At 43.5% G+C, this 16,301-nt stretch overlaps 1 protein-coding gene across 1 annotated transcript in view; it reads right to left on the bottom strand.

Moving 5' to 3' along the window:
* Positions 1 to 257: 257 nt before the first annotated feature.
* The window catches only part of LDAH (lipid droplet associated hydrolase), a 136,525-nt gene continuing 120,481 nt past the window's right edge, over positions 258 to 16,301 (bottom strand). The window contains exons 6-7 of the mRNA XM_060233469.1: positions 9,662 to 9,744; positions 258 to 538 (exon numbers count right to left, since the gene is read on the bottom strand). Coding sequence (XP_060089452.1) covers positions 347 to 538; positions 9,662 to 9,744 — 275 coding nt within the window. The 3' untranslated portion in view covers positions 258 to 346. The remainder of the gene's footprint in view (positions 539 to 9,661; positions 9,745 to 16,301) is intronic.

Below are 16,301 nucleotides of genomic sequence, written 5' to 3'. Positions count from 1 at the left end.
ACAGTACTAGAAGGGAATGTGATTGTAAGCCACTTTGAGTCTCCTTAAGGTAGAGGAAAGTGGGGTATAAAAACCTACTCTGCTTTGTGGGGGAAACTCTGGCTTTTGTTGTTAAGTATAGCAGCCATTGACACTGGGCTACCATGACAGGCACTTACATCCACACTGAAGGCATTGAACAGAACCCTGTCAATGGGATAGCACTAATGTCATACTACGCCCTCAACAGGAAAAAAGTCATGACGCAATAGACAAAATTAGGGGAGCAAACCTTCTCAAGTACATCTGCATGTTCACAAAACAGGCAACATCTCACAATTGTCCATTTTATCCATTGCTTCCCCGTTTACAGTCTGGCTAGATCATCCTGTACCCACTCAGTAAGCATAGCAGCCACATCCTTGCTGGCTTCAAGAACAAAAGCATGTCGGATTCCTTTTTCACACAATCGGATGTCTCCATCTGGAAACTCTGTCTTCATCTCTTCATAGTATTGCACAGGGCACCACAGGTCTGTAGCTCCATAGTAAAAAGTCAGCTAAAATGAAAGCGGAGAAATTATATGAGAAGAAAAATTGGTTCAAACATCACCCATGGATTCTTTCCTCAACTCAGTCACTGCTGAATCTATTGACAGAATCAAAGTTAGAGAGTCAAATCTTTGAACTAAGTGTTTATAATACTCAAACCTAGTCATGGGAATACATATTTCCTTCATGCTGCATGATTCATAAGTATATATATTTCATCTATACAAATGTTCATGATTCAATTTCCCCAATAAAAATTGGCCAACAGAAAAAAATAGTTTACCGTAATTGAAGTCTTAGTTTCCCCAGATATTCCCATGCATTTTTTGCCTTTAAAAAATCTTGAACACATTATCAAATGAAACTTCCATAAGATGTGAGCTGAGAATTCAGATACCACACAACTATGGCAGCTGCTGCAAAAACACTAGAAGAATCTGAGATTGTTATCAACAGGATGTTTACATTTAAAGAGTTTCTAGGAAAATAATGAAGATTTCCTGCAGTTGACTGTACTGGCATGACAGCTCAAGAAAGTGTAAAAGTACTGACAAAAAATTTCCTTCTTCCGGGTGTATGGCTTCCACAGACTCATGAATTAAAAAAAGGCAATAGATTAAACATATGATAAACATCCAAGTACTGGTGCTCTCTGTTCAGAAAGGTCAAACACTTTGACTTCACTTTCAACCTTGGACATCGAGTCCCATTCCTTCTCAAATATCCCTTCTGTGTTCATTTTCTTCTTACTGTTAAAAACACACACAGCAACTTAACTTGCTAAAAGCCAGTGGCACTGTGTGGCTGATGTGATCCATCTTAAATTGAGCAATGACCCAGTTGCACCTCATGACAATCAACTGAAGGTTGGCACCTGACACAATACTAGTCAGTAAGAGTGTCCATGCTTTATTTAACATGCTGTACTCTCTCCAAAACTCCTGAGGCAAATCAATCCTATCAAATGATGGATGTAATCTAGTTTCCAAAGCTTCAGCCAAGGAACCACCTTTCCCGCCCCCCACCTTTTTAGTAAAGGTACATTAAAAATTGCCTCAGCTGTTCTTTAATTGCAGAATTTCCTCTTCTTCTTCCCAATAAAGTAATAAAAAGAAACAATCTGCTGGTTTTGGAAATTCTGCTTTGAATTTTGGACTTTACATATGTTGTACTTTGGCATTACCAGTTGGATGTGAGTTGAAGTGCTAGTATCAACCAACCCCCCCCCCCCTTGATATATCATAATTCTTTCACAAAATGCCTTTGCCATATGGAGATCAGTTGGTGTTATATTTGTGTTTGTCTTAATCTGCTGGGAGAATGATTTGTTTGTTTCTATGGAAAAGTTGAATCAACATATTGATGAATACAATTAAATTCAATAGTTGCCAATGTCATTCAAATACTGTTTTCTAGGTATAATACAGCCTTGGATTTTCTTGCCACACCTTTGAAGAAAAGTTGGTAATGCACAGTGTAGGAAACACCAGTTCTTCATTGGGCACATCAACCAAGATTCTGTAATTAGTTTTGGAAAATGTTGTGGTCTTAGTGGTAATGTCATTGAGTACAGAAGGAATAAAATTAACTGTTTGGACCATGTGAATATGAAGACTTGGAGCCAGCAGAGGGGTTTTCAGTGAATGAGAGGGGTATGTGATTTTCACTGATCCCTCCTTCCTAGGGATGCCAGCCTCTCAATGGGACCTGAGAATCCCACAGAATTACAGCTCATCTCCAGGCTACAGAGATCATTTCCCCTGGAGAAACTGGATGCATCAGAGGGCAGACTCTGTGGCACTGTACCCCACTGAGGTCCTTGTCCTCCCCCGGGCTCCATCCACAAATCTCCAGGAGCTTCCCAACCTAGATCTGGCAGCCCTACCCCTTCCCACTGTTCACTTCCAGCGACCTCCCATGCTGTTTCTGGGGGCCCCTTTTCCTCCAGCAGCTGCATTTCAAGAGGTACAGTGAGGCATCAGCAGCCATCTTTGATGGGATTCTATTTCTGTTACACTGGCATAGATTATTGGTGCTTGAAAACAAGGGGATATTTCTCTGTGCTATGTTTGAAAGACATCACACCAAATGCCTAAATAGCTTAAATGCCTTCACCAAGTCACCATACCTTGCTGTCAGCTGACCATCAAGAGCAGGGATGACTTTACCATTAGGAAGGAAGAGAAAGCTGCTCTTAGGTACAGATTTTAGGAAACCATTAAGGAATAAATGGACTTGCTATGTTGGGCACTCAAATTTTGTTGGTGTTCCTTCCCATTTATCACTGCCAACTAAATGGAAACAACCCTAACAAATGAAAGTGAATTAATATGGCACAGCGTTTTTCAAACTAGGAAAGCTAATTATTTGATATAATTAGGGTAGCACTTCTGATCTGAGACATGTGCACCTCTCTCAGTTGTTTCTTACATTTGTCCCTATACATACTCTTTTTTCTATATCTGCTGATTTAGGAGGATGTAAGCCTTCTAAAGTTTGTGGAATTCTCAATTCATTAAGAGAGGTTTAGGCCAAATCTTGTGTTAAATTTGGCCATAATATTAGATTAACAGTTCATGGATATCTGATCATATATCAAAGTATATTCTCTCACTCATGAAATTGATCTACAATATTGCACACATTTTTTCCTTGTATTTTCCAGTGCTCATGCATATTTTAGTGTCCAAAGGTAACACACAAATGGTCATCCTTAATCTTTCACTTTCTATGAATTTAATTTCTGTGATGCATGATTTGCATACTCTAGTTTTCATATCTTGTGTATATCACAGATTTGTTCAATTTGAACATAAAATGGAGTAATTTGGGGTCCCACTACATGTACCATGAGCACACTTCCAATGCTACGTGCAGCAAAATACCCATGTGCAACTTTCCTAACTTCCACTCTGAACTTCCGCAGTGCAGTCCAAAAAGTACATGGTACCTGCCAAAACAAGAGGTGTTCCTGGCTGTAGAGAGGATTTTAGACCATATAGAGTATTTGGAAGATTTTCCACAACTGGAGGAAAATAATTTACTCTGGCTATGGGCAAAGAGTCTGCATCTGTGGTGTCCTCCATACTACTACTTTCCAGATTATGATCCTTTCAAGGGCAATAACTATTAAACTGCTATGGACAGCTTTGGACACTGGGTCATGAAAACTAGGCAACACCAGACCAGCTGTTTCAATAAAACCAGTTCAAAATTGGTTTTGGCTGCTTCAGTTTACAATTTTCTTCAACTTGGTATAACAAAATGAGCCCTTGCCTAAAAAGAACACAGTCGTTAATTTGTCAGTGAAAAAACACTTCAAAGTCATTTTGACTTGAATTCTGCATTACAAAACAGACTCATCTTCATAAAAGGCTTTGGGCCACGATCCACAGATGGCTTTAACTGTGCTTAGTGGCTCTGGCGCATGGACCAGGTTTTCATCATTTCCCCCCAAACAGTTGCTAATTCTGTTTCATCTGAGATTACCTCTAAAGTTTCTTCAAATACTTTGCAAAAAGGTGGTTGTATTGTTCTCCAGGAAAACAACAACAACCAGGAGGCATGCATGCAGCCCCACCCATACCTGTCATTCAGAACAAGAATGACAAAATTTGTGGCAGGGTGAGTTTTTGTGAGTCACTGTTCACTTCTTCAGGTATTTCATACCCTAGGACAAATTTTGTTAGTCTTAAGGTGCTACAGAACAGGAATGCTTACCTGCTATATCCACCAGGATGATAACTGACAGAATACTGAACCTATTGAGTACAGTTAAGACTGTCTTCACTGGAAGCTCTGCTCTGTGAGCTCCACTGGTAGCAGTGCCAAGACGTTGGATCTCTCTTCTCATAAATGTTCTGCTGGTGCCAATTTACAAGCTTTCAGGCACAACTCCCCCCACTATTTTCTTTTCCCCAGTTGCCCCCAACCATGGAGATGTTGATGGGAGACCCTGTTAACTGCTATTCTTATGTTAGCATCCATGATAGTAACTGTGTTGGCAGTAAGGTCGCCAGGTCCTCCCTGGCTGCTGATGGGTGATGAGGGTAAGGTTGCCAGATCTAGGTCAGGAAATGCTGGCGATGGAGCCTGGGGAGGACAGGGATGTCAGTGGGATACAATGCCATGAAGTCCACCCTCCAAAGCATCCATTTTCTCCAGGGGGACTGATCTCTGTAGTCTGTAATTCTGGGGCATCACCAGGTTGCACCTGCAGGCTGGTGTCCCTGGTGGGATTCCCCTTTTACAATTTTTATATGTATCTGTTTTGCATGTTATTTTCTGGACAACTGTATAACTAGCTATGTTTACAGACTTTGCTTCTCCTCCACCTTTATGTCCCTCCCCCCTCTTTAATCTTTTTTACTGTTATTAAACTTTTTGTTTTGTTAAACTTTTATTGTTTTACCTAAAGGGTATTAAGCCATCTAGTATAAGTTTTAGGAAATACTTCTCCACTCAATGAGTAAGTCACTTGTGGAATTCCCCACCATGAGTTGTAGTTGACTTGAAAAGGGGATGAAGCAAATTCATGAAGGACAGGCTCATCAATGGTTATTGGCCATGGTGACTAAATGGAGCGCCTATGATCAGAGGCAGTAATGCTCTAAATACTAGTGCTGGGAGAAGGCTTTAGCTTCTATGCCATGCTTTTAGGCCTTTCAGGAATACCTGGCTGACTGGATGAAATATAAGGCTGGGGGTGCTACTAGATCCTGGCCTATGGCTGGAGGCTCAGGTCTCCTTGTGCCTTTTATCATCTCCAGCTGGTCTGTTTGCTACAGCCAGGCCTCATTTTGGGCTGCAGAGGTCTGGAGCACCACTCTGGAAACTCTCCAGTCCCCCTGCATCCTCCCCACCTAGCTCCACCTTCCCCTCAGCCTCTGCCTGGCCCAGCCCAGGCTCTCCCAGGGTGGTGGTGGGTGGCTGCTCCTTCCTGCAGGGCTGGGGGAAGCAACTGGAGAGTGCCCAGGCTGCGCCAGACCTTCCCCAGCCCTGGGTGGCCTGGGGAAGCCTAGGCCCAGCCCAGCCTCTCCCAGGGTGGCGGCCAGTGGCTGCTCCTTGTGGTGTGCATGTGTGTGACCAGAGGGTGCCTGGGCCATGCCAGGCCTTCCCCAGTCCCAGGTGGCCTGGGGAAGCCTAGGCCTGGCCTCTCCTGGGATGGTGGTGGGTGGCTGGGGTGGTGGTCCCTCCCCTCCCTCCTTCCTTCCTTCCTTCCTTCCTTCCTTCCTTCCTTCCTTCCTTCCTTCCTTCCTTCCTTCCTTCCTTCCTTCCTTCCTTCCTTCCTTCCTTCCTAATGGCATTAGTATGCTGAAGAAGCTTTCTTTTTAATATCAGGACTAGTATCAGAACGTTGTTAGATCTGTGTCAGAAAATCCATGAAAAATACGATCTGGCAATAGCAATCCATGCTCTGATCATATCCAAGTTAGGTTACTGGAATGTGCTCTCCCTGAGATTGCCTTTGGTAACAGTTTGGAAACTTCAGTGAGTTCATAATGTGATACTGTTAGAGTAGCGTTGCTAAACTCCAGGTGGTGGCTATTAACTAATCTCCAGGCGACAGAGATTAAGTTCACCTGGAGAAAATGGCTGCTTTGAATGATGCAAACAAGTGCAATATAAACTTTAAAAATAATACAATACATTTGTTCATACAATTTGTACTTTGACCCAATAAACTCCTGGAAGACGACAGAATCAGCAGTTCATAATACAATTGTCTCCAATGCAATCATTTCATAAATTTAGAGGCAAACACCAGTGCCATTCTTCCGAGACTGTCAGTGGCACTGAAGTTGAATCCCAATTCCATAAACTGATCACGGGGCTGCAAGCTGGAGCTGGCCGTTTCACACGGAGGCTTCGTCAGATATTCTTGTTGGGGTTATGCAAATCTTCATCTATTCACATTCAGTTCACAAACATGTCGAGTCAAAGGTGCTGGCTCTTCCCATTTGCTCTATGGCAAATTTGTCCTCAAACCACAGCATTTTTGTCTAAAAACCAGTGTCACCCCTGATGTCCCCAACATGATGGATCACTTGTGGATGACATCATTACATCAGGGGCAGCAATTCCAGTTTTACTGGAAGTTGCTTGAAAATAACAGTTGGGGCTGGGATTCCCTCACCTGCACTGGCAATCTGGCTGGCAGTAGGCATGAACCCTCCGAAGCAGGGGCTCCCCCACCCCCAATGAAGGATTGGGAACCCTAGACTCCACACCCCAAATCTCCAGGTATTTCCCAACCCAGAGCTGGCAGCCTTATGTTAGCGGCTGAATGTAGGAATTGTATCACTCGTGTTAAAAGATCTACACTGGCTACCCATCTCTTTCCAGGCACAATTCAAAGTGCAGGTTCTTACCTTTAAGGCCCTACATGGCTTGGGGCCAGGGTACCTGAAGGCCCATCTCCTCCCAGACTACCTAGCCTACCAGCCTGTGTTCTGTGCCCCTGCCTTCAAAGATGAGGCAGGTGGCAACTAGAGAAAGGGCATTTTCTGTGGTGGCACCTCACTTATGGAATGCCCATCTCCAGTGAGGGTTGCCTGGCATCTACTTTACTTTAGCTAATCTTCATTGTTACAGCCACTGAATGACTAATGACTTTAAACCCATTGAAATGTCTCGTCCCCCTGACCCATGTGCACTGCTGTACCTGGGACCCCTGCCCCAATTTTGAAAATAACTATATTGCCTCTTGCTCCCCAACTCAGACTAATTATGGGCTTGGAAAGACAGGAATAATTTAGTGTCTTTTCTCTCACCTCTTTCAGCACACAACATGCAAATGGGAGTCCAGAAATAACTTTCTTCCACAGCAGCTGGCATTGTCAGGTGTTAAGATTGGCTTTGCACTTATGATCACGCTGACTACTAAACAGCATACATTTTTCAAAGCAACAACCTGCCAGCTCTAGAGTAACTTGGACTACAGTTCCTGTTCTCGTAAACCTCCAGCCCTTTATTAGTCAAACCTCCTTTTACTGTCAAGATGCTTCAGGTATAACTTCTCATGCCAACTCACATTTCTCCCCTAATTTTCACATTCACAGAAATTATTAGAAGGAAGAATTGGGTGGTGGCAGTGATGGGAGAGACGGAAGGTATTTAATTTCACACTTGCCTTTGCTTTACCCTCCACTTGCCAGCTTTTTGCTAACTTTGCCTCAACTTTTTATTTTCCTGGGTACAGCTTGCCCCTTCAAAATTGCAATGACACAGAGGAACCAATAAAACACAAGTTTTCAAAGAAGGTTCCTAGGTGCCAAAGCACTGCTTGGATTGACGTCGTGAAGAAAAACAGACGGAAATAGCCGAAAGCACCTGCAAGACACTTGGGGCTTGCCATAACCCTTAATTTAGCAAGGGAAGTAAAAGAGTTTTACAACTATCACAAGTACAGTGAAGTCAATGGGGGCAGACGTCACACAGCGATGGTCTGAAAAAACAGTAGGTCCACAAGACAATCGTTGAGCCGTTGTTATGCTGAATACTTCAGGTCAACAGCCAGTGTTCTTACATGTTAACAGAAGAAAGGATTGATGCATAGCCAGAGTAACGTTCTGTAGCCTAAGTTTTGATTTCAGCAGTTTAAAGCCATAGAACAGATCAAAGAGAAAACTGAATGGTGCAGGGTAGAGTAGGGCAGTTGGCATGTCTGAGTGGGATCTGGGAGGCCCAGCTTAACATTCCCACACTGCCATGAAACTTGCTGGGGGAACTTAGACAAGTCACAAGCTCTGTCTAACACACCTCATGAGGCTGCCATGAAGATGAAACAGGGAAGGGAGAACCACGTACTTTGCCCTGAGCACCTTGGAGGAAGAGGACAGGATAAAGAAGTACCAGATAGACAGACAGATAGATGGACAAACAGATGTTATCTGACTGAATAAAAGGTTTTCCTATTAGTGCTTCATTGTGATATACTGTGTGAATAAAGTGCGGTCAAATCACAGGAGCTTTAGGGTTGTTGAGGCAAGAGACTAACAGAGGTGGTTTGCCATTGCCTGCCTCTGCACAGCAACCCTGGCATTCCTTGGTGGTCTCTCATCCAATTACTAACCAGGATTGATCCTTCTTACTTTCTGAAATCTGAAAAGATCAGGCTACCCGGGCTGGGCCCTCCAGGTCAGGGATTGTGACATATTAGGGGAGTGCTGAAGGGCAGACACATGCCTCAGATACTAGTTAAATCAAGCAATGAGAACCAGTTATGGTGCTGACAGTGGTAGACAAGAATCTGGGAGATCCAGATTCAAATCCAAACTCATCCAAGGAAGTTTGCTTGGTGACTTTGGGTCCATTGGGCTCTCTCCACCTAATTTACTTTAGAGTTGCTGCAAAGATAAAATGGAGGATGTCATAGACCACTTTTGATCCCCCCTCGTGAGAGAAGCTGGTGTCTAAGTGAAATAAATGAACAATGCATGGGGGCAGCCCTGGAGGACAGACTAGGATTAATTAACTATTGTCTGGAAGTGTACATAGTATAGTCAGGAGATCCTAGGATTGTCTGACAGCTGGAAGTTCTAGGTCTTTTAGTCTTATTCAGCACTAGGTGGCAAATTAGATTTGTTTTTAAGGCAAGGACGTTTCAGAGGTGGATTGGCATTACCTGTCTCTGTGTCACTCCCCTGTATTCCTTGGAGGTCGCCCATCCAAATACTAGCCAGGGCCAAGCCTTAGTTTCTGAGATCTGATGAGATTAGGCTATACAGGTCGGACTAGACCTGGACTAGAATGTTCAGTTTGTACAAAAATGTCAATATGAAAATATTCAAGCTGTTTTAATTAGTTACAGCATCTGTGTATCAGCTTTCAAGACCAAATCAAAGTGCTGGATTTTAATCAATAAAGCCCTTTGGTCATGCATTTCTGGAAGACTTGCTCTTCTGCCTTTTAAGATCTTCTAGACATACCATGCTCAAATGCTACGAGGGGGGTGAGCACAGTGAGGAGTAGGAGCAGGGACTTTTCATGGTGGCCCAGATTCTTTGGCATTATAGTGATCAATACAGACATTTTCTAGGCTTTGAAAAAGCAAAGCTCTTTGAAAGGCACAAACAACAACTGTCAGCAACTTCTAGCTAACGAAAACAATGCAAAGAGTAAAGGATTACCTTATTTAAGTGCTGTCTTATGGTACTGCTGTCTCTCTTCACAACTGTCCTCATCTCTTGACTTGCCAAGTACATGACATTTGCTGCAAAAGAGGCAAACACAAATTCAGTTGCAGAATTCCAAGCACAGTTTCTTGTAGACATGGGGTTACCGTTTTCAAGTTAAGCTGAGCTAGAACCATTGAGGTTTAACTGTTCTCAAATAACAGGCTGGAGACTGAGTGTCTCAGCATGGCAACAACAGCACATACCCCTTGGTACCTCAATAGGGTTGCCAGGTCCCTTGGAACAGCTGGCAGGGGATGGAGCGTACATTTACAGGGAGGAACACTGGAAATTAATGTGAAGTGCCTACATGGCCCAGAAGAGCCAGTTGCCAGTACCTTTGAATGCTGCATGCTGTGGTAGCTTCTACCATAGAGTTTTGATCAAAAACCAGAACATTTCTCCCTGACGTGGCTACATCACTTCTGGGTCACATAGAAATGTCACATTAATTTCCAGCATTCCTTCAGGGTTTTTTTTTGGGGGGGGGGGGGAGGAATTCTTCTCTGCTGGCCAGCAGTTGAGAGGTAAGGGCTGAAAGTGGGAGGCCTCCATCCCCACCAGGGGGTCTGGCATACCTATACCTCAACCTGTTAACAGAGGCTTAGTTCCTAGGCTCACCATATGGTAGAGAAGTACAAATGCTTTATGGACTGCTAGTATACTTACTAAATTATAACATGACTACTTTAAATAATCCTATCTTCTGCCTGAGAAGGGGAAGACCATGTAAAAGCATGTGCGTGTAGAGACTTTATAACACTTAATGCTGCAGAGACATACAGTGTTGTGCTATATCACACTTTCTCACCACACCAATGTAGTATTCCTACATACTGTTTACAGCCAACAAGTGCAGGAAACAAAAAGTCTGTCGATGAGACTGCAAACCAAAGCTAACACAGAAATGAAGAAATCCTTTTCTCATAGTTCCATAAATAAGCTTTGAGGTTACTTTTTGAGGCTGAGGGAGAGGCTGTGGCTCAGTGGTAAAACACATGTGTGTCCAGGTTCAATCCTTGGCATGACTTTAGAAAAAGAACTCAGGAAGTGGGTATTGGGAAATTATTTGGGGTTTTTTTTGGGGGGGGGGTGTTGCTTGATGCCATGGAAAGCTGGGGCCAGTCAAAGTAGACAACATTCAGGTAGAGAGATCAATCATTTGACTCAGTAGAGGGCAGCTTCACTTGTTCACCATTATGACAAAGAGGAAAAGTAGGCGAATAATCCACTTTTCCTGCTTCTTGGAAACATGAAACTGCCACTTTCCTATTTCCACAGCATATGAAGAGGAGGACAGCCCCTTGTCCACTTGAAGAGTTCAAGTGGCAAGGCTGGCAAAGGCCCCTCCCCCCTCCCCAGTGTCTCTGGTCAGGAGCTTTATAACACACATCACCGTCAGCTCTCTGATCATGTGACTTATAAAGCACTTCATGAAGGGCCCTGGATTCAACCTATAAAGGCCTCAGTTATGCTGCACCAGTCGCTTCCCATCACCACATTAAGAAATCACTGAAAGGGCCCATCTACAAGCCCATGTTTGAACAGCAAAGGCTTGCAGTTACCTGGCTTTTCTGTGGGCCTCAAAATTATAGCACTACTTTCTCCTATCCATCAAGGCCAAAAAATCCAGTGGCACCAGAAAGACTAACCACATTTATTTCTGTAAGAACTTTCATGAGTCATAGTTCACTTCTTCAGATATGTGAAGGACAATTATAACAGTGATCCCTAAGAGGAAGATTACAAGGGTGTGGGGTAGGGTTGCCATGTCCAATTCAAGAAATACCTGGGGACTTTGGGGGTGGAGCCAGGAGACACTGGGGTGGAGCAATGTTGTGACAAGCATAATTGAACTCCAAAGGGAGTTCTGGCCATCACATTTAAAGGGACTGAACACCTTTTAAACGCTTTCCCTCCACTGGAAATAATGAAGGATAGGGACACCTTTTGGGGCTCATAGAATTGGACCCCCTGGCCCAATCTTTTTGAAACTTGGAGAGCATTTTGAGGAGAGGCTATGCTGCAAGTTTGGTGTGCCTATCTAAAAAAAACACAGCCCCCCCAAGCCCCAGATACCTGCAGATCAATTCACCATTATACCCTATGGGAATCGATCTTCATAAGGAATAATGGAGTGCCCAGCAGACATTCCTGCCCCCCACGCTTTCTGATGACCCTGAAGCGGGGGGGAGCCCTCCAAACTGGGGGGTCCCCTGCCCCCACCTGGGGACTGGAAGCCTAGTGTGGGGAGAGGAGTTGGGACAGATTTGGTATGAATTCCATCATGGATTCATGAACATGAATACTCTTTGCAAGTAGGGTTGCCAAATCCAGGTGTGGAAATACCTGGAGATTTGAGGATGGAACCTACGAAGGGTGGGACTTAGGGAGGGGAGAGTCCTTGGTAGGGTATAATGCCATACTATCCGCCTTCCAAAGCAGCCATTATTTCCCCAGGACAAATGGAATAAACATTTTAAATAAATAAATGTGATATGTAGTCTGGTGATTAACTGTAATCCCAAGAGATCTCCAGCCCCCCCATGGAGGATGGCAACTCTATTTGCAATTGCTGCAAGACTTTCTGCACAACTTTGCATTTAATAATCAGGATAAAGGAGTAGGGTACACAACTAATTTTGTGGGGGGTTTTGGGGGGGGTATTTTAAAATCTTTCATTATTAGCTTTGTGACCCAGACATGTCGGGACGGGGCAATAGAAAATAAATGGCATTAAATACATGAAACAAGCCTTTGTAGACTTTCTTCATAAAGCATAATCGCTTCAGCCACAAGCATTGTTTATTAGTATATTATTCTGTCTTTCATTTTATTGTGAAATCCAGTTTATGGGATATGTTACATTATTTTTATTATATTGTTTAATTGTGCAAGCCAGTTTTATTGCATTGTTCCTTACATATATTATATTGACATTTAGCGCACTGTTTTTTATAACTGTAATTTGTCTTGAGTAAGGAAGTAGGATAATAAATGAATATACCAAGAACAGTAATCTGGGAGTAAGCTCCACTGAATAAAATGAGACTTACATCTGAGTAAACATGAATGAGACTGTATTGTAAAAATCAAATTGCCTTAAGTAAGACATTCTGCCTTCTGACAGAAGTGAAATGGCTCAGCATTAAATGTATCTAGCTTTCCACAAATGTGTGCACAAAAGTCTTGGTGCCACTGTAGTTTGGGGAAATTTCAGATTTTTGTTTGATTTTTCAACTGACCACCTCCACCTTGTGCTTTAAGTTGGTTAGTGGCATTTACTGGTGTAATGACAGGATTGTTCAACTGGCATGGTTAAAAGCAACACGATTTCCCAAGAGGCACAGAAAAAGGAAAGAGCAATCAGAGAGATCCTTAGTGGTGACCCTGCACACTATATTCAACACATTCTTGTAATGCTCTGAGGAAATGAAAGCAAATGACACAGAGCTGGGAGAGGTGACAGCAATGGGAGGAAGATCCGGATGCCAGAAGGTCAACTCTCCATGTAGACACAGAGTTAGCATAGGCACAATCAAAACCCAAACAATCAGGCTGTTTGGAACTAATGTAGACACTGAATGATCAAGTTTAACAAATAGGGATGTCAACCTCCTGATGGGACCTGGGGATCTCCCAGAATTACAGCTTATCTCCAGACTACAGAGAACAGTGCCCTTGGAGAAAATGGATGCTTTGGAGGATAGACTCTATGGCATTGTACCACACTGAGGGCCTGTCCCCCCCCCCCATGTTAAATCCCCAAATCTCAACGAGTTTCCCAACCTGGAACTGGCAACCCTACCCCCATACTCTGCCAGTGGCCACCACTCTACTAACAAAGCATGAACCAAAAAAATCTCACAGGTGAGAGGAATTTAATGGCTTTCATATCTTCTGCCCCTATCTCTTTAAAAGTAACAGTTCTTCCACCAGTCATGTTTTTAACCACAGTATCTGCTACTTTATCTCACACCACAATCTTCAGGACTGACTGTTCACAAGACGATTATCTTGTCACCAACCACATCCTAGGTGATGTTCCTTCCCAAATACAACAAGGCTTCCCTAATTTACTTTAATCTGATCTCACACAGCCCATTCACAAGTTGCAGTTCTGAGGTCACAGCCACTACAGCACTCCCATTTGCCCCTGATATATGGTTCAACTTACTGTATTTCTTTGTAGAGCAATAGGGCTGTTATCTGCATTTTGCTATAAGAGAGTGGGATTTTTTTTTTAAATTCTTTTGTACATTCAGTTTACTCTCTGAAAAATTAATGCCAATGCAGGTGGCTATCCTGCACTTATGGCTACCATTAAAAAGCTATCCCCCAAGCAGGCAATGTGTATGCTAGTCACAACAGTGATCCTTCCCTCTGGGGAGTATTTTAACACTCCTTTCCACAAAGGAAAGACATTTTTGATGGCAATCATGAAAAAAGAGTAAATTAGCTCTTTTAGTGCTTCTGCAACAAGATATTTTCATGACCCATAAAACACATGGTACTGATTCACACAGATCTGTTCAACTGGTTGATGTACATTATCCTGGGCTGTGCTTTGTTGTCACAATTTCTGCTAAGGAAAATAGAGTACAACCTGCATCACTGCATCTTTTCCAAGGAAGACTGCTTCTGCTTCAGTTTTGAGCCCTGGCAGACAAGTCCCTGCATGCCTTTCAGTTATGCCACGTGAAGAATACGGTGCAACATACTGTATCTGTCTGTGCAGATGTTTATGCTTCTACACCAAGAAAAGTTGCAACTGTAGCTCAACCATGTTTCTTTGGCACAAGTTCCACTGACTTCTATGGGACTTGCTCCCAAGAGAATATACATGGGAAAGCTGCCTTTAGTCTGACTCTGACTCATGAAAGATTATGCTAAAATAAGTTAAATTTTTGAGGAGCTGCTGGATTCCTGTTCTGTTCTGTTTCTACAGACTAACTCAGCAATCCATCTGGAATTATCTGCTTTAGGGCCAATCTAGACATGACATTTTTATGCAAGTTCCCAACAGGGACTGGCAGCTGTACTGCAGCTGCGAGTTCCCAGCGGGAATGCCACAGGAAAGTGCTACAGGGGCCTGATTCAGATCAGGGCTGTGTTGAGGAGGGAGGAGCTGAAATTGCCTGGGGAGAAATTGTTTCTCCCATCAAATGGATGCACATATGCTGAATGCTTGCATGTGCAGCCTTCTGACAAGGCGAATAACTTCCCCTGGTGCTGCTTCAGGTCAGAAAAACAGAGCAGGACGGAAGGCAGGAGCCCCTCCTCCCCCATGCCAAAGTCCTGACCACAACTGGGTCCCCACGGTGCTGCTTAACAGAGTTCCCATGGGGAATTTACAGTTGGTATATGGCTGCAAATTCCTGTGGTGACCATGTGACAATGTTATGTCTAGTTTGACCCTTAGTCTTGCGTTCTTCTCACCAGGGTCTCCTGGTATTTCCTCCCATGAAGAGACCTGATCTGTGACAACTCATCCAGGTTTCCCCCCTTCCCCATTGCTGCAGGACAGGATTGCAGCAGAGGTGAAAATTGCCCCTCTTGCCCATATTTAAGGAAAGGAGTGTCATTTCAAAGGACTTTCTTTTGATTTTATCACCATGATGTGACTGTAGACTATGGACTGGGGCTGCAGTTCTGTTTTGATGGAGTAACACTTTTTATGGTTTTATTGTTTTTGACGGCATGCCACAGCATGTTTTTGTAAACCACACTGGCCCCACCTGTTGGGGAATGACAGTCCAGAAATATTTTCAGTACGTAAAACAATTAAACCTGTTGGGTATTTCCTATCACTTTGTCATGCACACAACCCTAGTCATCATCATCAGAATCATCAAGTTTTTATACCCCACTTTTTTCTGCTGTAAGGAGTTTCAAAGTGGCTTACAATCCCTTTCCTTTCCTCTCCCCACAACAGGCACCTTGTGAGGTAGGTGGGGCTGGGAGAGTTCAGAGAGAACTGGCCCAAGGTCTGACTAGCCCAAGGTCACCCAGCAGGCTTCAATCAGAGTTGGAGATGAAGCACACAAAATGGAGGCATCCTCTGTTTTCTTTCACAGAGGTTAGCCTTGATTCTGGACTAGGTTCCAACTTCAGACTTCTTAATTCATGAAAAGTGCTGACAGCCCCCCTCCCCCCACCAATGGTCTTGACCCCAGAGAAACACTGTGAGGATTAATTTGCTAATGATTTTGAAAATATTTTGCAGTGCTTCAATGCAAAGAGCAACTTAAAGTAACTGGGATTCCCAACAACATTCTTTAACATAAGAATTTATCAGTCTGCAGGCTACGTAATTCAGCAACTTGACAAGGCCATATTAAATTGATAAGGGCCTGTGAAGACCACAAATTCCTAGTCATTATATACAACACATAGGAGGAAGTAATGAAAGCATAGTAGGCTGAAGGCATTTGCTCCCAGGTCAGGCCTAGAGCAATTAGCTGCAGAGAAAATTCCACCCCACAGTCCTACCACTGACCTCTCTTTTGACCTGGAAGAAGAGATCTCCATCTCACTTTCTGCCTCTCCTTCTCTTCACCCACCACATTGGTGTCAGTTTAGTCCCAGGCCTTTG

Source organism: Heteronotia binoei, chromosome 1 (genome assembly GCF_032191835.1).
Source record: "Heteronotia binoei isolate CCM8104 ecotype False Entrance Well chromosome 1, APGP_CSIRO_Hbin_v1, whole genome shotgun sequence".
NCBI classification, from domain to species: domain Eukaryota; kingdom Metazoa; phylum Chordata; class Lepidosauria; order Squamata; family Gekkonidae; genus Heteronotia; species Heteronotia binoei.
This window is presented reverse-complemented; position numbering and strand designations above follow the sequence as displayed.